The sequence below is a fragment of the Rhinoderma darwinii genome, chromosome 9, assembly GCF_050947455.1.
Source record: "Rhinoderma darwinii isolate aRhiDar2 chromosome 9, aRhiDar2.hap1, whole genome shotgun sequence".
In the NCBI taxonomy this organism is placed as follows: domain Eukaryota; kingdom Metazoa; phylum Chordata; class Amphibia; order Anura; family Rhinodermatidae; genus Rhinoderma; species Rhinoderma darwinii.
Genome location: NC_134695.1, coordinates 71,614,605 through 71,642,568, shown reverse-complemented (window position 1 = coordinate 71,642,568; position 27,964 = coordinate 71,614,605). Strand labels below are relative to the sequence as shown.

The 27,964-nt window shown below is 43.1% G+C and overlaps 1 protein-coding gene and 1 long non-coding RNA gene across 6 annotated transcripts in view; one reads left to right on the top strand and one right to left on the bottom strand.

Moving 5' to 3' along the window:
• Nucleotides 1–27,964, top strand: part of NAV2 (neuron navigator 2) — a 365,925-nt gene that overhangs the window by 232,413 nt on the left and 105,548 nt on the right. For all 5 annotated transcript variants that reach the window (XM_075838119.1, XM_075838117.1, XM_075838116.1 and 2 more), the window contains 3 exons: nt 7,464–7,536; nt 15,140–15,407; nt 22,144–22,289. In XM_075838119.1, coding sequence (XP_075694234.1) covers nt 7,464–7,536; nt 15,140–15,407; nt 22,144–22,289 — 487 coding nt within the window. The remainder of the gene's footprint in view (nt 1–7,463; nt 7,537–15,139; nt 15,408–22,143; nt 22,290–27,964) is intronic.
• LOC142660984 (uncharacterized) lies at nt 25–27,767 on the bottom strand. Its single transcript, XR_012850600.1, has 3 exons — nt 27,675–27,767; nt 1,715–1,809; nt 25–720 (listed from the first exon to the last, which is right to left on the bottom strand). It is a non-coding gene; the product is annotated as an uncharacterized LOC142660984 (long non-coding RNA).

Below are 27,964 nucleotides of genomic sequence, written 5' to 3'. Positions count from 1 at the left end.
TCACAGGATAAATGATTGACAGCTGTCCGGATACATTATATCTTTATTGTATGTCATGTGATAGATGATTGACAGCTGTCCAGATACATTATATCTTTATTGTATGTCATGTGATAGATGATTGACAGCTGTCCAGATACATTATATCTTTATTGTATGTCATGTGATAGATGATTGACAGCTGTCCAGATACATTATATCTTTATTGTATGTCATGTGATAGATGATTGACAGCTGTCCAGATACATTATATCTTTATTGTATGTCATGTGATAGATGATTGACAGCTGTCCAGATACATTATATCTTTATTGTATGTCATGTGATAGATGATTGACAGCTGTCCAGATACATTATATCTTTATTGTATGTCGTGATAGATGATTGATGGCTGTCTGAATACTTTAATCTTCATTTTTATGCCACGTGATAGATGATTGATAGGTGTCCGGACTCCACTATTGTATGTCACATATTAGTTTACTATTGAGGCCATGTCTGTTACTACTATTCGGGGCTATGAACTGTATAGAGGTAACGTTGGGTTAACTTACTGAGATTTTCTGTAATTCTACTGTGTCCTTTATTTTTATCCATTTTAAAGGGTTTTTCCACTAGCGCAGCTGAAGTAAACAATCAGCTTTTCTTAGGACAGGCCTGAACCTGCATTACGCAGCACATCCGCATCTCCTCCTCATTCACTCTGTATGAACAAGTAGCCTAGGGAGAAATGATTGTAAAAGATGTGAACAACCTTCTTTATACACATAAAAATAACAGCAGATAAAATACAATTCATCCGTAAAAAGGAAGACTCCGCTAGCTTTTCAGAGCTATGTTCTTGCAAAATGTAATCTTTTCCCAACGATTGTTTACAGTAGGATCAGCGAATAAGCTTTGACGCTATTGCTTGACCGTATTTTTTGCGTATCGTCGTCGTCGCCTCCCCCCCCGGCACTGCCTCTTCCGATCCTTCACTGGCCATGGATGTAAATGTTTGGCTGCTAAAGTACAGTAGGACATGAGTTATTCATTCCAAAAAGTGTGCAACCGACCAGGGGTCATGATTTACTTGTGTCGGAAAAGTGGTTTAATCATCACTGTATGAAAGGGTTCTTTACAGTAAGAGCAGTCAAGCTATGGAAGGCTCTGGCACAACAAGGGTTCACACTGAGCTTTTTGCAGGCTGAACATCTCCCTCAAAATTCTGTTTTAAATTTTGGGGCAGATCTTACTCTGCCTGCACGCCGATTTTCATGGCGTTTTTCACCTGCGGCCATTGAGCGCCACGGGCAAAAAACGCTGCGAAATATGCTTTCTCTGCCTCCCATTGATATCAGTGGGAGGTCAGAGACGTAAACGCCCGAAGATAGGGCATGTCGCTTCTTTTTCCCCATTTTTTGGCACGTTTTTCCGACGCGGTTTCCTCATCAAAAAATGTGCCAAAAAACTCTGTGTGAACTGACTATGACAAAAACAATGACAGAATATAAAACAAGCTCCAGATTAAACAACTCGATCTCAGAAGGTGGGACCTGATGGACGTATGTCTTTTTAAACCGATATAATTATATATGTTACTATGAGAAACTATCGGATCTGCAGCAGATCGACAATGGGATCACTGGACAGGAACAGATATTTACAGCAAAATCATACAACCTGATTGTCCCATCGCTCCAGAACATGCGCTATTAAAAAAAAAAAACGTCACCTTAAGTCTGACCTGCATACAGAAGACGAGCTGCCAATGACCCCCTCCAGACATCTTCAGACGTTTACCTCTTCACTAATGATCTGCAGTGGTACCTAGAATGATCCGGAAAAAAAATAGAATTATTTCGTTTTCTTTCTTTTCATCTTTCTATAGACGCTCAGATAAACCCAATGTGACCCGTAATGAGCCTTTGGTGTCTACAGCAGCAAATTTCCTCTGCCGGAGTTTATTATCGACACGATCTTTGGGGCCCTTGAAAGTAATTTCCTGGCCAATTGCCGTTTTGGATTTTTGCTATAAACAGAATATTTTTTTTTCCTGGGGAGAACATCTCTAGTACCTATTCACATTCGATTCCTGACTGGAGATCTCAGCATTTTTGGTTGGGTCTACCAGCGATTTAAAGGGCACGTCCAACTTTGAGCACGGTTTTCAGTTGATGGATAGATATAATTTACATTCTATAGGGGGCCATATATCTTAGATCCCCCCCCCCTCATACACACGCAATCTCTATTCGGCCGAGTGTACACCTCTGCAGTGAGGAGGAGCTTAAGTGGAGCGGCGGTCGAGCATTCTCCCGCCGCTCCATTCAAAAACTATGGGACCGAAGTAAACAGCTGAGCGCTGTATCCGTAGGCTTTGAGTAGAGCGGCAGCGTGCACGCTCAACGGGCGCTCCACCCGTTCTTACTCAATTAGACAATTATCACCTATACTGTGTTTAGGGGATATTTGTTCATTCCGGTACAACCCCTTTAACTCCGGATCAGTACAGGATAAGGGGGCACACCGGGCAGATTATAGTACCAGCGGTATGGATGAGATTTCAACAAATCTCATCTAAATGCTTCTAAACTTTTTCCGTGGGAAAATCAGAGCCTGCTACAGATTTCCAAATCCTCAGCATACATAGGGTCCTCTTACACGGCCTGACATGGGCCCTGTATACGAGGACCGATCAATGAGACAGCTCGTTGATCGGCGATCGTTTGCTCCTTTCTCAAGGAGCTCTGTACGAGGACGAGCGCTCATTACTACGATCACTCGTCCCCATACATTATCATCATCATGTCAGCAGCACGTCTCCGTTTACACAGGGGGATGTGCTGCCAACAAAAATAATATTTAACGCAGCGGAAACGATACAATCATCCAATGAACAAGCGTTTGCTCGTTCATCGGCTGATCGGCAATCATCGAGAACTGGCCCTATAATTGGCCCATGTAAAAGGTCATTTAGGCCCCATACACATGACCGTAAAAAAACTCTGTAATTGCGGACCACAATACGGTCCTATTGGCCGCAGACACTTTTCCGTAGTTCTACGGAAGGGTGTCCGTGCCATAGAACCGTGCCGAGAAATATCGAGCATGTCCTACTTTTTTGATTTTACTGGCTGTGCTCCCATACTTTGTATACTTTGTATGGGAGCACGGCATAAAAATGCGGCTTTCGGGTGTCGGCGTCCGGCCGTGCCCGCAATCGGGGGCCGTGATACTTGCACGGCCGTGTGCGTGAGGCCTTGCTCTGTTACTGATGTTTACAACAGATTTCACCCATTTCAATGTAGAAGGGATGAAATCCACGGCGAATCTGTACGTAACACATGTAGATTTTGCCCCTGAATAAATCTGGAAAAAATCGGCCTGGTGTGCGGGTCCTCTAAGGAACGTAATGTGCACAGTGGCTCAACTATTACTATTACTCGTATACCACTCTGGAGGTGTGCGCCGGAATGTAAGCCCCCCTCCCCCGAGATATCAGATATATACAACACGCTGAAAATAGACAAATACAGCAAAATGTTCAAATTCTCATCTACATTGGGGTGACTGAAGGGACGCGTGCCTGCGGCTTAAATCCATGGCCATTCTGTACAATTCACCTCAGTCACAGGAACGACAGTGAGAAATTGTAAGAATAGAGATATTGTTCTGAGGACACATTGTAACAAATAACCTGCATCTTCTAAGCAGCAGCATCTCGGAGACGTTACGTTTCAGGGAAAGTTTCTCGTATTTTGATGCCATTGAGTAGATTCTCGGTGTTACTCCGGGACACTTGTCTTATATTACTCCGGCTCGGTCGTCGCTGACAGTTGTGGGAGATCTATTTTTGTGAGGAGCCCCCTGTGATAACACAATGTGTGGCATGCTATGAATCCTTGACATGGCGGGCCCTCAACAGACTGTTCCCATGCTGCAGTCCTCGCATGGCTGGAATAATTCACCGCCAGACCCCTGATCCTGCTTTTCTCCATCCCATTGAATTTGTCCTCTATTGTGCGGGCCGGAGGGGCCATTGTTACCACTGTACACAACAATGTCGGCAAGACAAATGAACAAGGTCTCCTCCAGCCCATGATCTGCTAGGATGCCCACATAATAGTGTGGGAGCCCCCAGATACAGTCTCCAGCCTCACCAGCTTTATATAACATCTCACAGTGCCATCTGCCGTAAGAGCAATATCACCCCCCCCCCAACAAAAACAACAACTATAAATCATTATGTGGTCGCTCATGGCGTTATCGCCATAATTGACCAGGTACAGTATTCACTTTGTGTAAATAGAGGTTTAGAAGGGGGATAAATGACGAAGCTTGGTGGCGAAACGCGTTGGGTGTAAGTGGTCTCCTGGCACATCGCTACTCTTTACCCCATTGTATATCTGCATGGCCTGTCAACTTCTATTCTATTATTTTTTGGCTACCTTGCCAGTTCTGTCTATCGATTTTGATGGTCTATTTCACAGTTGTTTATTTTTGTTATGTGACTCACCATGGTTGTTTATTTACAATGTACTTCTGTATGGTATAGATGTTATGGCCAGTAGCCCACTCAGTATTTTCTTTACTGTGAGGATTTATATTTTAATCCATTTTTGATGCTATTAACAGTATTTTGTATTTTTATCATGTCTCAATAAAAACTATTTTATTTTGAAAATTTTTGGGTCATTTAACACTGATTTTCTGCATATGTGTTTAGAGTAAGAGCAGATACTGAGAATTACACCCAGTATACAGGACAGGAGAAGTGGTACTGTGAGGTGTATATATATACAGAATAATACAGATACTGAGAATTACACCCAGTATACAGGACAGGAGAAGTGGTGCTGTGCAGTGTCCATATATACAGAATAATACAGATACTGAGAATTACACCCAGTATACAGGACAGGAGAAGGGGTACTGTGCAGTGTCCATATAATACAGATACTGAGAATTACACCCAGTATACAGGACAGGAGAAGTGGTAATGTGCAGTGTCCATATATACAGAATAATACAGATACTGAGAATTACACCCAGTATACAGGACAGGAGAAGGGGTACTGTGCAGTGTATATATATATATACACACAGAATAATACAGATACTGAGAATTACACCCAGTATACAGGACAGGAGAAGTTGTGCTGTGCAGTGTCCATATATACAGAATAATACAGATACTGAGAATTACACCCAGTATACAGGACAGGAGAAGGGGTACTGTGCAGTGTCCATATATACAGAATAATACAGATACTGGGAATTACACCCAGTATACAGGACAGGAGAAGTGGTACTGTGCAGTGTCCATTTATATATACAGAATAATACAGATACTGAGAATTACACCCAGTATACAGGACAGGAGAAGTTGTGCTGTGCAGTGTCCATATATACAGATACTGAGAATTACACCCAGTATACAGGACAGGAGAAGGGGTACTGTGCAGTGTCCATATATACAGAATAATCCAGATACTGATAATTACACCCAGTATACAGGACAGGAGAAGTGGTGCTGTGCAGTGTCTATATATTCAGAATAATACTGATACTGAGAATTACACCCAGTATACAGGACAGAAGTGGTACTGTGCAGTGTCCATATATACAGAATAATACAGATACTGAGAATTACACCCAGTATACAGAACATGAGAAGTGGTACTGTGCAGTGTCCATTTATATATACAGAATAATACAGATACTGAGAATTACACCCAGTATACAGGACAGGAGAAGTGGTACTGTGCAGTTTCCATATATAAAGAATAATACAGATACTGGGAATTACACCCAGTATACAGGACAGGAGAAGTGGTACTGTGCAGTGTCCATATATGCAGAGTAATACAGATACTGATAATTACACCCAGTATACAGGACAGGAGAAGTAGTACTGTGCAGTGTCCATATATACAGAATAATACAGATACTGAGAATTACACCCAGTATATAGCACAGGAGCAGTGGTACTGTGCAGTGTCCATATATACAGAATAATACAGATACTGAGAATTACACCCAGTATACAGGACAGGAGAAGTGGTAGTGTGCAGTGTCCATATATACAGAACAATACAGATACTGAGAATTACACCCAGTATACAGGACAGGAGAAGTGGTACTGTGCAGTGTTCATATATACAGAATAATACAGATACTGAGAATTACACCCAGTATACAGGACAGGAGAAGTGGTACTGTGCAGTGTCCATATATGCAGAATAATACAGATACTGAGAATTACACCCAGTATACAGCACAGGAGCAGTGGTACTGTGCAGTGTCCATATATGCAGAATAATACAGATACTGAGAATTACACCCAGTATACAGGACAGGAGAAGTGGTACTGTGCAGTTTCCATATATAAAGAATAATACAGATACTGGGAATTACACCCAGTATACAGGACAGGAGAAGTGGTACTGTGCAGTGTCCATATATGCAGAATAATACAGATACTGATAATTACACCCAGTATACAGGACAGGAGAAGTAGTACTGTGCAGTGTCCATATATACAGAATAATACAGATACTGAGAATTACACCCAGTATATAGCACAGGAGCAGTGGTACTGTGCAGTGTCCATATATACAGAATAATACAGATACTGAGAATTACACCCAGTATACAGGACAGGAGAAGTGGTAGTGTGCAGTGTCCATATATACAGAACAATACAGATACTGAGAATTACACCCAGTATACAGGACAGGAGAAGTGGTACTGTGCAGTGTTCATATATACAGAATAATACAGATACTGAGAATTACACCCAGTATACAGGACAGGAGAAGTGGTACTGTGCAGTGTCCATATATGCAGAATAATACAGATACTGAGAATTATACCCAGTATACAGCACAGGAGCAGTGGTACTGTGCAGTGTCCATATATGCAGAATAATACAGATACTGAGAATTACACCCAGTATACAGGACAGGAGAAGTGGTACTGTGCAGTGTATATATACAGGATAATACAGATACTGATAATTACACCCAGTATACAGGACAGGAGAAGTGGTACTGTGCAGTGTCCATATATGCAGAATAATACAGATACTGAGAATTATACCCAGTATACAGCACAGGAGCAGTGGTACTGTGCAGTGTCCATATATACAGAATAATACAGATACTGAGAATTACACCCAGTATACAGGACAGGAGAAGTGGTACTGTGCAGTGTATATATACAGGATAATACAGATACTGAGAATTACACCCAGTATACAGGACAGGAGCAGTGGTACTGTGCAGTGTCCATATATGCAGAATAATACAGATACTGAGAATTACACCCAGTATACAGGACAGGAGAAGTGGTACTGTGCAATGTCCATATATGCAGAATAGGGATTATTATTTATCTCTGCAACAACAAATTCCTCGGTCACCATGAGAATGCACCTATCATATCACTATTTTTAATCCGTCACCTTCTGTTTTCTTTAGATTGAGAACATTGATTCCTGCCTGAGCTTCCTGGCAGCGAAAGGAATTAACATACAAGGGCTGTCAGCGGAGGGTGAGTCTACCTGTGACGATTCTTCAATGTGACATTGTCTTTGAGCCTGTGAACTTAGCGCACTCTCTGATGTAATACTATCACCTTTCATGGGAAACGTCTTTTATGCTGATTGCCCGTCTTGCTATAGGTTTAGGATTAGGTAAGCATGCTGGGCATTGTAGTTCAACCATTGCTGGTGACTCAAATGCTGTCTGTAATAAGGACATCATCGAGGTATTTGTTAGATACAAACGGCTTACGTCAAAGTAATTCACTGTGGGAACTAGCAGGATTGCCATTGTTTGATATTACAGGCGTTTCATTTAATTTCCCCAGAATAAACCACAAAGTAGAATGTACGTGCAGTGGGAATGGACATACGTTACACCTAGTGGCATTATGTGGTATTGCATCATTTAGGCATTTTGTTTGTCCGATTAGGTCATGCTCCCTGTTAAATATCTCAATTATTACGCGAATGTTAAGTGCTTAAAGTTTTTAGTCCCAAAATAATTTATGAGCCGGCGATTGACCGAGATGGTGATGTTCGAGAGTCCATAAGGAGCCCTAACGAAGGCTTAGTGAATGCCTCGGTCGTTACTTACAGTCTACGCAGGCAGAAGTTTCCATCATGGGATCCCTTTTATTGCATCTGATTGGTCAAGAGGGTTTATACACTCTACCTCGCATTAATCTGCACCCCCCTATTGGAGGAACATCTGATAGTCTTTCAAGAGCAAATAATGAACAGTGGATATAGAGAAGAGGGGTTATCAAAATTTGGTCCTGCTTCTGATGCAGGTTTATGCCACTCCACATTCCAGGAGGGGCCTATTCTTGTACGCCAACCCGTGCCCACCTCTTGGGAAAGGTCAATGGCGCCATAATGAGTTGCAATGGATTCTGCCTACAGCAGTTGCAGGTAGAACCCGTATGGCACCTATACCTATAAGGGCCTGTTCACATCACCGTTTGCTTTCCGTTCCGGGGTTCCGTCTGAGGTTTCCGTCGGATGAACCCCGCAACGGAAAGTGAAACTGAAACCACAGCTTCAGTTTCCGTCACCATTGATATCAATGGTGACGGAAACATCGCTAATGCTTTCCGTTCGTCACCATTCCGGCAGGTTTCCGGTTTTCAGACGGAATCAATAGCGCAGTCGACTCCGCTATTGATTCCGTCGTTAAAACGCAAACCTGCCGAGATCGTGACGAACGGAAACCATTAGCGATGTTTCCGTCACCATTGATATCAATGGTGACGGAAACTGAAGCTGTTGCTTCACTTTCACTTTCAATGGCGGGGTTCACCCGACGGAAACCTCCAACAGAACCCCGAAACGGAAAGAAAACGGTGATGTGAACAGGCCCTAAGATATGATTTCTATGCGTAGGAAATTCTTGCGGGAAAATCCGGATACGTTACCGCTGTGACATCATCAGCACATTGACAGCACTTTTTTAATAAATCAATTGTTGCGGAAATCAAAATGGATACAGCGAATTCATGAGGCTCGTCATGTGACCCTGTGTCCCCCCCACATCTCTCTTGAACGACATGCCTTCCATTCATTACAACCGTCTCCCAAAGCAAGTGAAATACGGGATTAAAGTTGTCATAATGTGGATTGACAAAGCAAATAAAGCAGCCGAGCGGTTATTGTCCTTCCCCAAATTCTTAATTGTTTGGATTTAAGCTTTTAAAGAGAGATGTCACGTTATTCCTCCTGAGAGAAGAATGTTCCCTTTGTCTCTCGGACTCCGTGCTCCAGAAATAGGTGGTGGATTTCATGTCACACTATTTCTGTGACACAAGTGCGGGGCTGGAAATACAGCGACAAGTTGTTGTACCAGTTGTACACACAAAAATAAACGCGTCGTCGTGGAGCACAGGCACCGAAAAGCTGCAACCGTCCCTGTATCGGGTAACACAGCCCTGAGCTTGTGAAACGTGATCGATTGTGGGTGCGATCGCCGGCATCCGGGGTTAGAGACTCGTACAGCTGTGAGGGTAGGATTACGGGATTATTTTTTATATTTGTTATTGTTAGCAGTTTCTATATTTCGGGCACATGATACTACAGAGCGTTGAAGCTTGAAACTCCTACACCCCAATACAAGATCCAGGAATCTCCCCATATCGCTTCAGACCCCTGTTCAAGTGCAACTCCTATAGCTCCGGCCCCGGCCCCGGCGTTCTAGGTTTACTGGCTCATTTAAAGGGTTTTTCCAGCTTTATGTAAACAATATGAACACATTGTAGATAAACTCTTTTTGTCAAGATCTCTTATTGCTTTCCGTGATTGAGGACATTTATTGTTTTTATTCAGTGACTGAAAACCTCTATAGACCTGAGACTACCCAGAGCTGAGGGTTTGCTACAATTGTATCCAGTCTAGACAAACCTCTGTGAGCTAAACACATCCACAGCAAAAATCTCTCTCCTGTTCTTGTTACAATGTATCGGCTTGTAGTCAGGGTTGTTTGACTAATATAGAATTATCTAGACTGGATGTAATTGAACCAAACCCTCAGCTGTGGGGTCAGGACAGGTTTTCAGCCTCTGAGGGTATGTTCACACGCACTAATTACGGACGTAATTCGGGCGTTTTTGCCCCGAATTACGTCCGAAAACAGCGCCTCAATAGCGTTGACAAACATCTGCCCATTGAAAGCAATGGGCAGACGTTTGTCTGTTCACACGAGGCCTATATTTACGCGCCGCTGTCAAATGACGGCGCGTAAATAGATGCCCGCGTAGAAGAAGTGACCTGTCACTTCTTTGGCCGTAATTGGAGCCGTTATTCATTGACTCCAATGAATAGCAGCGCTAATTACGCCCGTAATGGACGCGGCGTTCAAGCTCCTGCACATGCCGTTACGGCTGAAATTACGGGGATGTTTTCAGGCGGAAACATCCCCGTAATTTCAGCCATTACGGACGCTGTCGTGTGAACATACCCTGAGTGTAAACAAGATTGTACCTATTCACTGACAGCAAGCAGAGATCTATAAAATAGTGAAGAATGGATTCTGAACAATTTTTTTATTTTATTTTTAAATGTGGGTATTCAATTAGAGAAAGAGTTCACCGGATGTGGCATTGAACCATCAGTGATATCTTAGCCAATATTTTTTCTAGTAGATCTTCTGCTTTCTTGTAGATATTACCTGGATCCGTTATAACTGATCAGTGCAGTGAAGTACATGACCCCCACCCCTTGTGTGTTCAGGGGTCTTGCTTCACAATAAAGGTGCCCATACACATTAGTTGGCAGACGTCCCGAGGTGTAATGTGTATGGGGGTGTCCAGACCCTCCCTCGATGGCAGATGTCGGGGGACAGAAAGATGGTATGTTGGATTACAACATCCCCGATACTTTGTTTCCCCTCTCGCCATTGAAAACACGTGCATGCTCGGCCATGTAAAATGTACGGGGGGTCGGGAGGAATAGCTGTCCACGAAGAAGTGTATGTGCAGCCTAACTTCTCATAATTACAGATGGTTTACCTTCCCTTGAGACTGGCACTAAACTTGCCAGGTGGCACCTGCTGCGGAGCTGCTGCTGGAATGCTGTAGGACAGTGGTCTTCAACCTACATCTATTGTGGAACTGCAACACCCAGCATGCCCAGGGAAGTTGTAGTCTGTCATGGCATGCTGGGAGTTGTAGTTTTTACAATATTTTGAGACCCACAGGTTGCACTTGAGTATTACAAGGCTCCCGGTGTTAATGTTATAAGGTTTATACCATCAGTCCCAGAGATAACATGAGACCATGAACCCCGCAGTATTGCCGATCACTTCTCATACACGGTCTGATAAGTCCAATGCCCCCACCTCATTTCTTTCTTCCTCTTTTTCCGGCACTGGATCGGTGATAGGTGTTCATGTGTAATATATATTCAATAAAGAATTATTGGAAGTGTCAAAAATCCTATTCAGCCTCTTAGTTATATCGGTTTCTGGGAAAGCTGGGTGAGGGCCAATTTGTCCACCATTATGCCGCCAACAGGGTTTGTCAGGTGATATTCAGGAGCCTGGGAAAGCTGGGTGACGTCCTCTGCGGGTACTGAGTATTGAGTCCAGAACCTTTTTATTCACGCGTTAACTCTTTATTAGGGGTAACTTTCTGCTGTATTACAGACAGGCTGGTAGGACGGGTGAGGGGGTATGTTTTGTTATGGAGATGACTTTCTCTTTTCACACCTGTTAATAAAGCATTGATTGCCGGCATCTCGGCCTCTTGTCCCGCGCCCCGGGTGTCGCCCCTCAGGCTGCAGCTCCTCTTTTAGCACTTGTAATGTATACACTTGTAGATGGAGTCCGCACCTGTTCTGTAATTACTGCCGTAAAATCACTGAATGGAGCGGTCTGTGGGCCAGTATCTCTGCTGACTGGTCCACTACGGTGCCCTGAGCTGCCTGCCAGGCCCGGGTTCACCTTCTGTAACTTCGAGGGGGTTTTTTCCCCATTTTTAAATACCCAGGAGGGGGGACATTCGCATAAACGTACATGGGATTGATCGTAATGTGCAAAATGTGCAATTATATTAACAGCCCTTATGAAAATATTCTTCCCATGACATTTATCCAGATTGTGTATATATAAATATTAATTATAGCCCTACGTAGAATAAAAACAATCGTGGTAGAGTGCAAATCTACTCCCAGTATCTAGACCTATAGATAGATATGTGTACAGGCTTGTCAGATTAAGGAGTTACAGCAGCACAGAGTATTTTAGGAGTGTACTGATCTTGTAGAAGGTCACAGACTGAGACAGAGAGTTACATAGTGGAAGGAGCTGGGCTCCCAGCTGCGCAGAGTATTTCAGGAGAGTTGTGCGCTGATCTTGAGCACTGACATAGTGGAGCAGGATGCAGGACCAGCACAGCAGTGTTGTGAGGCTCTTGGTGTATGAAGGTTATACTGTTCAGAGTGGGGGTGCTGTTACATAATCTGCTGTCCGTAACATATGTGATTACAATTATCAGCGCTCGTCCTTGCAGTGGAATCTTTACACTTTCTACATTTCTCTTTTTACCTACATCAGTGCTGCCCAACCTTCTGTCTGCACGCTGATCTATTACAGAAGATCTCCCAATGAGTGTATGATGTCCTCTCCTTCCAGCTTCACCCATCCCCACCGGGACGCTGCATCTCCATGTATATATATATTATGTGCACTGCATATAACCAGCATTCAGAATAACAGTATCCGCATATATAGAGAATAAAATAGATAAGAAATGTAACTTTTAATATACAGAATATAACAATAGCATGAAGGACTAGAGAAGTGGTACTGTGCAGTGTCCATATATACAGAATAATACAGATACTGATAATTACACCCAGTATACAGGACAGGAGAAGTGGTACTGTGCAGTGTCCATATATACAGAATAATACAGAAACTAAGAATTACACCCAGTATACAGGACAGGAGAAGTGGTACTGTGCAGTGTTCATATATACAGAATAATACAGATACTGAGAATTACACCCAGTATACAGGACAGGAGAAGTGGTACTGTGCAGTGTTCATATATACAGAATAATACAGATACTGAGAATTACACCCAGTATACAGGACAGGAGAAGTGGTACTGTGCAGTGTCCATATATACAGATACTGAGAATTACACCCAGTATACAGGACAGGAGAAGTAGTACTGTGCAGTATCCATATATACAGAATAATACAGATACTGAGAATTACACCCAGTATACAGGACAGGAGAAGGGGTACTGTGCAGTGTCCATATATACAGAATAATACAGATACTGATAATTACACCCAGTATACAGGACAGCAGAATAATACAGAAACTAAGAATTACACTCAGTATACAGGACAGGAGAAGTGGTTCTGTGCAGTGTCCATATATACAGATACTGAGAATTACACCCAGTATACAGGACAGGAGAAGTAGTACTGTGCAGTGTCCATATATACAGAATAATACAGATACTGATAATTACACCCAGTATACAGGACAGGAGAAGTGGTACTGTGCAGTGTCCATATATACAGAATAATACAGAAACTAAGAATTACACCCAGTATACAGGACAGGAGAAGTGGTAGTGTGCAGTGTCCATATATACAGAATAATACAGAAACTAAGAATTACACCCAGTATACAGGACAGGAGAAGTGGTAGTGTGCAGTGTCCATATATACAGAATAATACAGATACTGAGAATTACACCCAGTATACAGGACAGGAGAAGTGGTACTGTGCAGTGTCCATACATACAGAATAATACAGATACTGAGAATTACACCCAGTATACAGGACAGGAGAAGTGGTACTGTGCAGTGTCCATATATACAGAATAATACAGATACTGAGAATTACACCCAGTATACAGGACAGGAGAAGTGGTACTGTGCAGTGTCCATACATACAGAATAATACAGATACTGAGAATTACACCCAGTATACAGGACAGGAGAAGTGGTACTGTGCAGTGTCCATATATATATATACAGAATAATACAGATACTGAGAATTACACCCAGTATACAGGACAGGAGAAGTAGTACTGTGCAGTGTCCATATATACAGAATAATACAGATACTGAGAATTACACCCAGTATACAGGACAGGAGAAGTGGTAGTGTGCAGTGTCCATATATACAGAATAATACAGATACTGAGAATTACACCCAGTATACAGGACAGGAGAAGTGGTACTGTGCAGTGTTCATATATACAGAATAATACAGATACTGAGAATTACACCCAGTATACAGGACAGGAGAAGTGGTACTGTGCAGTGTATATATACAGAATAATACAGATACTGAGAATTACACCCAGTATACAGGACAGGAGAAGTGGTACTGTGCAGTGTCCATATATACAGAATAATACAGATACTGAGAATCACACCCAGTATACAGGACAGGAGAAGTGGTACTGTGCAATGTATATATATACAGAATAATACAGATACTGAGAATTACACCCAGTATACAGGACTGGAGAAGTGGTACTGTGCAGTGTCCATATATACAGATACTGAGAATTACACCCAGTATACAGGACAGGAGAAGTGGTACTGTGCAATGTATATATATACAGAATAATACAGATACTGAGAATTACACCCAGTATACAGGACAGGAGAAGTGGTACTGTGCAGTGTCCATATATACAGAATAATACAGATACTGAGAATTACACCCAGTATACAGGACAGGAGAAGTGGTACTGTGCAGTGTCCATATATAAAGAATAATACAGATACTGAGAATTAGACCCAGTATACAGGACAGGAGAAGTGGTACTGTGCAGTGTCCATATATGCAGAATAATACAGATACTGAGAATTACACCCAGTATACAGGACAGGAGAAGTGGTACTGTGCAGTGTCCATATATGCAGAATAATACAGATACTGAGAATTACACCCAGTATACAGGACAGGAGAAGTGGTACTGTGCAGTGTCCATACATTGTTCTTAGGCTTGTATTTAAAGAATCATAGTTAAACCTTTTTTGCATGTAGAACAGTATAAGAAATGCTACAATGAGACCCCCATAGACGGCTCTATCACAGTATTCTGTCCCCCATATTAATGGTAATTTTTGCCTTTCTATTGCAGAGATCAGGAATGGAAATTTAAAAGCCATCCTCGGCTTGTTCTTCAGCCTGTCGCGTTTCAAGCAACAACAGCAACAAACACAGAAACAGAATTATCACCAGCCGTCTCCAGCCCCCCAACATTCAGGAACGCCAAACCAGTGCCAGCAGTCATATCATCCTTCCAGCACCCCCCATGCCCAACCCTATTCACCCACCCACGTCCAGTGCCAACAACCGCAGCAACCTCCCCAGTCACAGAGTAAAGCACAAGGAGAGATGCACTCCAGGTACGAGACACAATCATAGCAATGTAATATATTACCTCATGTGATTATATACAGCCAACTGTGGACCCCTCCTCATGTATATTTAGCCCCATAGTCAAGATAGAGACCCCCTCCTCCGGTATATTGTTCCCCGCAGTCAGATAGAGACGCCTCCTCATGTATATTGTGCGCTATGGTCAGCTAGAGACCCCTCCTCAGGTATATTATGCCTTGTTGTCAGCCAGAGACCCCTCCTTAGATATATTGTGCCCCATAGTCAGATAGAGACCCCTCCTCATGTATATTATGCCCTGTGGTCAGCCAGAGACCCCTCCTCAGGTATATTATGCCCTGTGGTCAGCCAGAGACCCCTCCTCAGGTATATTATGCCCTGTGGTCAGCCAGAGACCCCTCCTCAGGTATATTATGCCCTGTGGTCAGCCAGAGACCCCTCCTCAGTAATATTGTGCCCTGTGGTCAGCCAGAGGAACCTCCTCAGTAATATTGTGCCCTGTGGTCAGCCAGAGACCCCTCCAGATATATTATGCCCTGTGGTCTGATAGAGACCCCTCCTCAGTTATATTATTCTCTGTAGTCTGATAGAGACCCTCCTCTGGTGTATGTGGATAGATAAATGTATTTTCCTATGCTTGATCCCACGTCATCGTATAAAGTCCCTCATATCCACATTAATGCTTTTAGATACGTGAACTTTAAGGTTTGTGAATTTCACACCGGCCTGTAAACAGACTGACTATTATTCTAATAATCCGCATTTCCCTATTTTCTTAGATTCTCATAGGAAAGTCGATCTCTATATGAAAGCATACCTTGGATAGTATAATTAGATCACAAACCTTACATTAGCCATAAATTAAAGCTGACCCCGCCACATCGGCAGGTTCTCATGACATCATGTAGAATACGGTCCTTTGTAGCAGTGAAAAATGGTGCAATTAGCTGATTACCCCCGAGGAAAACCGCCCGTGTAACACAAAACCTCTTCTTTCAAGGGAAAATCTCATGCAAACTTTAACTTGTGGTGCAGGACACAAATACGTCCTTATCTGCTTTCAGGAGAAGGAAGGTCTTATGTGCAGGGGAGCGGCTGCGCCCCATCCTCCGAAATGTCTGTAGGCTCACGCAGGATTTATAATAATTATGTATCACATAGGATTGCAAGTTCTACTATTTGCCAGGATTAAGGGGCCACAGCCCGGCTTCAAAGTTCCTATAACTCGAGTTTTTTTTGTTTTTTTTAAATAAATCGGTAGTATAAATATATACGTAAAAGTTTGCAATGTATTATAATAGCAGAAAGTGCCATCTTCCCCACCTACAAGAAGCCTTTAGGCCTCATTTCCTTGGCTCTTTGTAAATGTTTAGAGACCTCAGTATTTCAAAAATATGTCTGCAGTAATGGAGGAAATAGATGAGGGGGAAGAGGGGGGATGCTGCTGCACCTAATGCTGTGAGAGGGGAGGGGGAGCAGAAGTGAGGAGACATCTGACTGACTTAGAGTGTTGTGGACAGGAAGATACTACACCAAAGTAAGGACAAAAGTCACACCGGGCATAGTCTATCCACTCACAATGCACGCAAGGAAAAAGCCATACACAGGGTGAGAAATGACTCAAAATTTGCAGGTTAAACCACAAATTTCTGACCGCACTACATCTATTTACACCTGCAACATCTTAAGAAATGATTGTGCTTTTTTTTTTTTTTTTTTTTGGTTATGCTAGGTGCGCCTTAAAGCAGACACGTCACTTTGAAAATGCTGTAGAATTTGAGGATTTTAGACAAATGTTGGGGTTGGAGTTTTTATTTAAAGGGGACATGTAACGTTGAGCAGGCGGTCCAATCTGCGGGCAGCATGTTATATTGCAGAAGGAGCTGAGCAGATCATATATAGTTTTGTGTAATAAGATTCAGTAAATCTTGGGCTTAGGAGTCCAGTGGGCGGGCTCTTTCAATGATTGACAGCCTTCCCTGTAGGTTTGTGATGGCTGTCAATCACTGATTAGGACCGCCCACTTAAATTTTGCCACTAAACTATATATCAATCTGCTCAGCTCGTCTTGCTCTATAACATGCTGCCCGCAGATGGGACGGCGTATTCAACACGACAGGTTCCCTTTAAATAAGAACTCCAACCCAAACAACATTTCTTCATAATCCTCCTCTTCTTCTTCAGAGGTCCATTGGGAATCTAATTGATCTAAAAGATGTATACCACTCAAGCGTTGATTTCTTTACACCCCGAGCTCATTCTTTACTTCTGTCCATTGTACAGTTCATCTTCCAGAGACCCATGTGAGGTCAGGTTTCTGCGCTTCTCCATCGGGCAGAGGAAATGCTCCCGGTCAGTGCGGTCCCGGCTGTGTGCGGTCCCCGCTGTGTGCAGTGTCCTGCAGTCCCCTTACATCACTAATTATAATGACACAGATAACACAAAAACTAACCGCTTGGCTGTGTGGCCGGTAACCTTGCTGTGCATTAAATTTACGGGATTTTTGCATTTTTAATTGTTTTAAATGACACAGATCTAATCCAGAATATCAGCAATGTGCATATCTGTATCTTCTGAAGCCACACGTAGACAGAGATTATCCAGCTAAATGCTAAAGAGGATCTGTCACCAGTTTAGTAATGCCCAATCTCCGCGCTGATCTAATAGGCGCTGTCACACTGACAATACTAGTGAAAATTGTGTCCCAAAAAGTTTGATTTTAAAAGTTATGAGCTTTTTTTCTAAATATGCAAATGAGGCTATACTAGCCAAGTGGGTGTCAACAACAACGATTCTCCTGAAGTGGAGCCTCCTCACAGCCTCTGACCTATCAGCATGAAGCTGCTTCACACAGTGTGAGAGACTGAGGCTGGAGGGAACGGTGATCACTTCAAATAGCCATATCTCTGGCTGTGGACCACCTAGAACAGCGGTTCTGGTGGCATATGAAAGATGAGATTCTAATCTTTCATATGACACCAGGATCACAGTTCTATATGTGACACAACTGGAGGTATCACCAGTTGAATACACAGTCGGGAATGGAAGCTGTAAACTATATGATTACGCTGCGTTGTTGGGCAGGGAAGGGAAAAAGCTGTATGCGGATTGGACAGCGTCATACAGAAAACATTACACCGCCCAGAGAGCAAAGAAAGAGTCGCCGCCCACTTGGCAAGTAAAGCCAAATTATATTTAGAAAAATGCCTATTAGATTATTTAGGAGATAGGGAAATAATAAACTGGTGACAGATCCTCTTTAAAAGAGCTCTTCAACTGTCTAAAATACTTATGATCTCTGATTGTTGTCAGTGAATTTAAACATTCTTGTTAACTTTCAACGACTGGAAACTCGTCCTGATCATGTCCATCTGACACCGGTGCAGAGCTGGTTACAAGAGACGGCTCTGATATATTTTAACAAGTCAGACATTATCTCAACATAACTCATCACCTACCCACAGAATAGGGTATAAGTATTTAATTGTTTGGGGTCCCCTATTGATCAAGAGATCTGGAGTCCCGATTCCCCTGTTTGAATGGAGCAGCGTTCACACATGCGCCCTGACCCTTCATTCATTCTCCAATGGACTTCTGGAAATAGACAAGCGCTGTACCTGGCTATCTTTGTAAGTCCAATGAGAACGACCGCTGCTCCATTCAGACAGGGGACTCGGGACCCCCATTCTCTTGATCCTGTGAATCGGCGGTAAGTTGTTATGTTTTGGATGACCCCTTTAAGAACTTCACTCAGCCTGACGTAGATGATAACAGGGAGCAGTAGATTGTACTCGTCTGCATCATATGGAAACATAATTAAAGTGCAGTGTCCCTTTAATTCATATACCTGTGTTATAATACTAGTTGGTGTTACTGGTCATCGCTTGTATGGACAGTAAAACATGAAAGATCCCGACTGTGGAGATCAAAGGCCTCTCTCTTATATTTTACAACCTCGCTGAAAAGCAGATGTTTATCCCGGGAGCCGTCACCTCACATACAATTTAAAAAAAGAAAGGAAAAAGTGTTCTGGTTTTTTGACTCCCTTGGGCAGAATGTAACAAAGACGAATCAGTGTTTGTATGAGATGCCTGAGCATCAAACACGCCGCGCAGAGCTCATCACGCCGCGTCGTGTCAGCGAGAACACGCAGATTGACATGTGCAGAGCTCCAGCTGGATTATGTGACGGAGCCGTGTCCTGGGGGTGATAATAGTCACTGTACGCTGAATACCGCTACACAGCACAGGATATATACTGGCCTCACTATGACCCTGTAGGGATTACATGGATTTATATAGCACCAACATTACTGCAGCGCTGCACATGAGCTATAATATATCACTCACAACAGTCCCTGCCCCCCAGGAGCTCACACTCTAGTCTATTAGGATGTTTCTGGACAATGGGAGGAAACTTGAAAACCCTCAGAACCCCACACAAGCGCAGGAGAACATATATGTTGCCCCTGGGTAGATTCGAACCCTGGGCCCCAGAACTAAAATCAATCTCCAGTAAATAGAAGTCCCTGACTCGTCCTCTTCCGTCAAGTAGTTACAAATTCTATTCAGCTATTCCTTAGTTATTAGTTTCTGGGAAAGCTGAGTGATTTAAGCGCTGTCACTCTACTTTCCTAGAGTCCTGAGTGGAACATTTGTATAGGTTTGCAGTGATATGGGAGCTGGGGATGTGCAGAACTAAGCAGATTTGTATTCAGGAACCTTGGAAATTTCTATGACTAGCTATATAGCCAATATTGCAGCTTCCAAAGGGGTTGTCATCCTACTTTCCTAGACTCCTGAATAGCAAATTTACCTTGAACTTCCCTTGCTCTTTCATAATTTATTAACTGCATAGATCTTTAGTTTTGGTGTCCAGGAAAGCTGGGTAAAAATCCATGTAGGGTGAGAAAAGTTCACCATATTGGCTGTCACCCAGCTTTTCCAAGAACAGAAATAACGTAAGAAACGTCTGAAGAGAAGAGAAGGACTTCTGCTCCGATAACTATCAATGATGTTTTTCATGTATTGCTCTTCTCTAAACACAATCCAAATGTCCAAATCTTGAAGTCTGGGTCCCGGCCAAAAATAACGATAAGAACCTGTGGGTAACATGGAGAAGATCAGCAGCGGGTCCTGTATACAGTATATATGGAGCTGTGATTTCAGCTGTTGGTTGTGCTGTGGGGGAGGGGATCACCGCTTATCTCTGCTGGACACTGAAGGATCGAGGGGCCTGTCCTGCGCTTTATTAAATGTTCAGAGTCATATCCAGGGGCTTAAAGGGGCAGTAAATAAAAAATAATGCAACACTGAGCCTGATGTGCTCCAGATTTGTTGGTTTAGTGTCTCTATATTGCCACTCTATGTGCTCACCAGGGGCATAACTGTAAGGTGTACAGAGGTAGCTGTCGCACCCGGGCCCTCGTGCAGTAGGGGGCCACTGTGCCACATAAGACACCAGTATTATAAATGACAGATGGTAGGTTGGGGGCCCTGGTACAGATTTGGCACTAGGGCCCAGGAGCTTCATGTAACATCTCTGGCGCTCCCAGTTTTTTTGTAAAGTCCCTATGTAGTAATTTGTAAAAAAAATGTGGCTACACGGACTACCCATGGTCCAGTCCTATATCATTGTATAGTGAAAAGTTCAGCAACTTTCTAATAGACTTTGTGTTTTAGTTCTTTACTATTTTCAAGATCTCTGCTTGTTGTCAGTAAAAAAATAAAATATATATGTTTCCACAGGACAAAAATCCATTTGTATAACATATAAGTAAAAACACTTAAAGGGATAAAGAACCCACATTAATGGCGGTGAGAGGTCAGTACATAGTCCGATGCAGGAAGGGTAAACGGACATGAAACATGAGCCACGGGACCAAATAATAAATAGTAGATTGCTGGCTGCAGATAAAGAGCTAAATAAAAGCCATAAGTCCAGCTAACAAACAGGCAGAAATAAACTACAATTTGCAAGGAATATACCAACCCCACACAAACCCCCAGCCCCGACGCACGTTTCGCTCCTCTCTTTGTCTGGACAAAATAACGCAACATTCAGCGCTACTTTGTCCAGTAAAAGTGGTGGAAAGCATGGTGGAGATTTGGAGAAACCTATTAAAGTCAATGGGCTCCGTCGGGCGACATTGGCGTCTGTCATGTGACGGATCCGAGACTTCTGTTATTTCCTAACGTAGAGTGACAGTGTGTTATATTTTACCAGCACTGATACATTGTATCAGCCTTGAGTCCATGCTGCTTAACGCTACTCTATGAGATGTATTTTATCCTCTTGATGTAAACAAAGCATGTTCTCATTCACTGACAGCAAGCAGAAATTGTAAAAGTATTGAGGAATTGAAAATCAAAGTCTTTTAGAAAGTTGCAGATTTTTTCATTATACAAAGATTTAGCTTTATTTACATAAAACCGGAAACTTAATGTCTCTGGGCAGCATTAACCCATGTTCTGCTGGGTAACAGTACGATCATGGTATATTCCTATTTCCCAGGCCCTTGGTTGCTTGCTTGGTATCTCCTCCGTATTTGCTTGCAGTGAGATCCATGAACCGTCTCGTGTCTGCCGGATAACTCTGGTCTTCTATTTCAATGTTTTATATCTTCAGGAAAGTTTCCATCTTGACTTGATCTCCCGCTGTGTGAGGACGTGTGGATGAGGTTGGGGATTATTCGCCCTCATTTTCCTCCTTCTGATTTAGATTTTTTCTCTTTAATATTTTAAGGCTCCCAGGTCCCAGCAACAGGACGTCGGCTGCAGGCAGCGAGGCCAAAACCCGGGGGCCGATCGGTGGGAACAGGCGCAGTCAAAGTTTTAATAACTACGACAAAGCCAAACCAGTGAATCCTCCCGCAGCTGTGACTGAGAAAGGTACGTGCTGGAGACAGAACTTACAGCGAACACATCTGTCCCCACAAAGCCTCCTACAGCAGGTGGTTCTACTCTCAGGTGAATCTGTTTCTGGGAAAGTTGGGTGGCAGCCTATGAGAACTGTAAGGCTGAGTTCACACGTCACGGATTTGACGCAGATTTTCAGCGCAGATTTTACACTTTGCAATGCAAAAGGGTGAGATCTGCGTCAAAACCGCAACAAAATCTGCAACAAATCCGCAACGTGTGAACTCAGCCTTACATTTCTCGTAGGCTGCCATCCTAATGGTCAGTTTACATGTGGCAGAAATACTGTGGTTTTTCCACAACGGAATTCGTTCATTCGGAAAAAAACGCTCAAATTGACCTGCGGTGTGGAAATTTATTCCGCAGCACGTCAATTGTATTTTGCGTAAACGCTGTTTATTCAATGGGAAGGTAAATCCCGCAACAAATAGCAGATGTTGCGTTTTTTTGCGGCGCGTTCGCAGCGATTCCGCCGCAAAAAACGCAACTCAGAATAAAAGTAATCTCATATTTACCCAGAAGTCTGTGTTCCTCCCTCCAGCGCGGCCTCATGGGATGACGCTTAATCTCATGTGACCGCCGCTGCAGCCAATCACAGGCTGCAGCAGTCTCCAGGGGTGAAACTAGCAGGTTAGCTAAGTGCAGCAGTTTTCTGCAGCGGACATTTGGGGCGAAAAACTGCACCACGGTTTGGTGCGGATTTTTGCCCGGACTTCCCTGCGGCGCACAGGACGGTAAAAGCACGCAGCGTGTCCGCCGCTTGTGAACTTAGCCTAATGGGGGCTATGTGGCTTCTCACCCAGCTTTCCCAGTCTCCTGTATGACTCATTTGCCTAGATATACAGGAAGTTATTACATGGCAGATTTAACCCTTCAGTAGTTTGGTAAAACTGGGTAACAAACCATGTAGGCGCCTTAGGCCCTTTTCACACTGAGTTTTTTTGCAGATGGAAAAATCTGCCGGCATAACATTTGCCGCGTTTTTCGGCCGCGGCCATTGAGCGCCGTGGGCAAAAAACGCTGCGAAAACTGCTTTCTTTTCCTCCCATTGATGTCAATAGGAGGTCAGAGACGGAAACCCCTGAAGAAAGGGCATGTCGCTTCTTTTTCCAGCCTCCGCCTCACATTTCAATCAAAATTATTTTGGGCGTTTTCGGTGCTCCTTCCATGTCCAAAACAGCGTAAAAATACTCAGTGTGAACTAGCTCTAGTGGCAGATATATTGGTTGTCACCCAGCTTCTCCAGAAATGGATATAAAGAATAAGGGGGTACATCACATTAGAGGAGGACGACTTATTTAATGATGATTGGATTATTCTCTGGGTCTGGTAGAAGCACAGCGGGGGGGGGGGGACCCTTCGGGTATGTTCACCCGCTAACGTAAAAACGACCATGAAATACGGTGCTGTTTTCAGTCGTTTTTGAAACCACAAATGTTTTTTATGGATGTTTTTGGAGCTGTTTTTCTATTGCCCTAATGAAAAATGCCTCCAAAAACGACTCAAGGAGTGACATGCACTTTTTTTTTACGCACCGTTATTTATTTATTTATTTAAAAACTCCCTGTCTGAACGAAACGCAGTTTTTCCGATTGAAATCAATGGGCAGATGTTTGGAAGCGTTATCTTCCGCTTTTCCGGGGCGTTTTTTTAGGTATTTATGCCCTGAAAAATGCATGAAAACACAGCGTGTGAACATACCCGAAGACTTATCACCAGTATGTCAGGACCTGCTAATAAAGGCGGTTCCCATAAAGGACATTTATCACCTGTCCACAGGATAAGTGGTAAATGTTTGAACACTGGGACCCCCACCGATCACAAGAACAAGGGTCCTGAATCCCCCGTTTCTCTTCACTGCACGACCTCGGTCAAGAGGAGTTTTAATGGTGCGGTGGTCGAGCTGCCACGTCATTGGAAGTCTATGGGGCTGATGGAAACAGCCGAGCGCTGTACTCACAAGTCTCCGTGAGATTGATAGACACTGTGGGGGTCCTAGTCCATTATCCCGTATGCTGTGGACAGGTGATGAAGGGACTTTGTGGGAAAACCCTTTAAACCAGGTCGGAGCAGTAAGGTCATTGTGGACGTCACCTCTCACCGAATCCATATATACATAGTGTAACGCAATATGTCACACCTGTTCTTATCCATCTGCGCTGGTGTCCATGGAGGTAGAAGGACTGCGCAGCCAGCGGCCCCTGAGACCACACACTCCCACTGGATTTATGGATTTATTTTCTGCGTTGTTCTGGATTGGTTTTCTGTTTATTTGCACAGGACTGCAGGTACTATCTGTGTGTGTGTGTGTGTGTGTGTGTGTGTGTGTGTGTGTGTCTTATCATTTGCCTCATACTCTTTTTGTATATAATCCAGCAATAATTGGACTTGATAGGTGCTGGATTATCAAATATGATGGATTATGGGACAGACAAAAAGAAAAGATAAAACTTGTAAGGGTAGAGAAGCCCAAAATATCCTGAACCATGGAAGGGGATGTCACCTGTACACAGCGAAAATACCAACATTTACAATGCAGTGTCTCCCCCTTGTGGGCTCAGTCAGTAACTGCTGCTTTTTGTTTTTGGCACTTTGATTTTGAAAACAAATCCTCCTTTGCAGCAAATTTACCGAAAATGTAAAAAAATTATTTAAATAGCGAAAGGCACCGTCTGATTTATTGTTGCAGGGTTTTGTTTTTTAAATTAATTTCAATAATTTTATAATATAAGTTTTGCAACTTCCTAATAAAGTTTTCGTTCCCATTCACTTAAAGCAAGTGGGGATTTTGAAAAGTCAGGAATGGAAACATTCTGGTTTACATCCAATGAGCAGAAACCTGTAAATACTTAATGCTATGTTCACACGTGGCAGATTTGTTGCAGAAATTTCTGTATCTGAAAACCTATTCCATCCATCTGAGTGAAGTTCTTTTTTGCAGCAGGGGCAGTGATTTCTGTAAAGCCTTATTCAGATGAATGGGACAGTCGTGGAAATCTCTGCAACAAATCTGCCGCATGTGAACAAACCTTTATACTTCCCACTGCTGAGTGTTCCACAATTGTATCGCGTCCAGACAATCCTCTGAGAACTGAACACATCGGCACAGACCTCTCTACTGTCCTGATAGTTTGTTACAATGTAGATAAAATGTCTCAGCCTGGAAACTCTTCAGCTTAAGAGCATGTTCACACGTGGCGGAATTGCTGTGGAATCTCCAGCGGCCGTTTTTTACATTTGTTTCAATACATTTTTAGGCAAGTTAGTTCAGACGTTGCAGAAAACTCCTCTGCGGACCACAGGCTGAGGTGCAGAATTTCCCCTCCGCAGCATGCACTGACTGTTGCGGAGAAGAAGCAGAATTTCACTGCGGATTTCAGCCTTTGCAATGCAAAAACTGAAATCTGAGGCAAGTCCGCTGTGATATCTGCAACATCTGAATTACCTGTGAAATATGCAAATGTTGCTGCAGATTCATTGCGTAATTGCCCCAAATCTGCACCAACATTTGCAGTGGAAAAACTCTGCCACGTGTGAACATGCCCTTAGGATATGTTCACACGCAGTGAGCAAAACATCTGAAAATACGGAGCTGATTTCAGGCGAAAACAGCTCCTGATTTTCAGACATTTTTTTAACCACTCACGTTTCTTGCGGCGTTTTTACGGCCGTTTTTGGAGCTGTTTTTCAATGGAGTCAATTAAAAACGCCTCCAAAAACGTCCCAAGAAGTGTCCTGCACTTCTTTTGACGAGTCGTCATTTTAAGCACCGTATTTTGACAGCGACGTGTAAAATAAAGGCTCGTGGGAACAGAACATCGTAATTCCCATTGAAAGCAATGGGCAGATGTTTGTAGGCGTATTAGGGGCGTTTTTTCAGGCGTAATTTGAGACGTAAAACGCCCGAATTACGTCTGAAACCACTGCGTGTGAACACACCCTAAGGCTGAATGCACACGTTGCGTATTACGTGCGGCTTTGCTGCGCATATTTTCATGCGGAAAATCCGCAGCGTAAGGGTATGTTCACACAGCAGCGTCCGCAACGCCCGAAATTACGGGGTTGTTTTCATGAGAAAACATCCCCGTAATTTCAGCCGTAACGGCATGTGCAGGTGCTTGAACGCCGCGTCCATTACGGACGTAATTGGCGCTGCTTTTCATTGGAGTCAATGAATAACGGCTCCAATTACGCCCCAAGAAGTGACAGGTCACTTCTTTGACGCGGGCGTCTATTTACGCATTGTCATTTGACAGCGGCGCGTAAATATACGCCTCGTGTGAACAGACAAACGTCATCCCATTGCTTTCAATGGGCAGATGTTTGTCAACGCTTTCAAGCCGCATTTTTCAGACGTAATTCGGGGCAAAAACGTGTGTGAACATACCCTAATACAGCACCAGCAATGTAAATGAGACTTCAAGAAATCTCATCTACACAGTGCAGATTTTTTCTGTGCGTAAATTGACCCGTGGTGCATATTTATCCTGCGTTTCCGCTTGCCAATTGTGTCTGACTAGTGTTAAAGAAAAACACCAAAATACGCTGCATAAAACCGCACCTATTTCCGCATCAAAATGTAAATCCTGCACCTAAAAACGCATAAAAAAACACTATTAGGTGCGGCATTACGTATGTACACCTGCGGTTTTGGTGTGGATTTTCTGAATCAAATTACGCAACGTGTGCATGTAGCCTAAAGAAGTTTGGCTGAACTGGATACAATTGTAACAAACCCTGAGGCGTATTTTTGTTCCGGATAAGTTTCAGCCTCTGGATATAAACAAGAATGTATCCATTCACTGATAGCAAGCAGAGATCTTAAAAATGGTGATGAATTGTAAGGGTATATTCACACGGCTTATTTTTGAAAAATCGGAAGCAGAACGCCTCCAAACATCCGCCCATTGATTTCGATGGAAAAAACGGCGTTCTGATCCCGACCGGGCCGTTTTCTTTTTTAAAATTGGCCGCGAAGTACATTTCACTTCTTGAGCCGTTTTCCATTGACTCTATAGAAAAACACAGTTCCAAAAACGGCCATAAAAAGCGCCGTGAAAAACACGAGTTTGAATAAAAAACGTCTGGAAATCAGGAGCTGTTTTCCCTGGAAAACTGCTCCGTATTTTCAGACGTTTTTGGCTAAGTGTGTGAACAGAGCCTGACACAAATTCTATTAGAAAGTTTCAGAACTTGTCATTAAATGATTAAGGTTATTACATAAAACTGAACAAGCCCTTTAATTATCCAATCTGCTTTAGAGAAATGAAGGCTATAATGTGGTTGCTATGAGAAACCTCTCCGGTTCTGCACTAGTTATTATAGCGTTTATTATCTCCGGTGCTGCACGTTACTCACTGAGGCAGTGGGAGAAGACATGACCTAGTGGTCTTCAGTGGGGATTTCCCAGATGAGAGGAATCTCTCTCTCGTCCGCCGGCCCCTCGCGTCTTCTACATCAAAGCTGCACAATGTGCGACGCTGGAGTTTAATTTCAAGGGTCATTGATGCCGTATTGTTTCTCATGTTCCTCTGCCAATTTAGTGATAAAACTCCTGACCACTTCCTATCAGATATAACGTGTGATACAAGGATAGAGCAGGAGAAGGCAGAGCTCCATATTAAAGGGACAGTGCACATTAAGTAGTT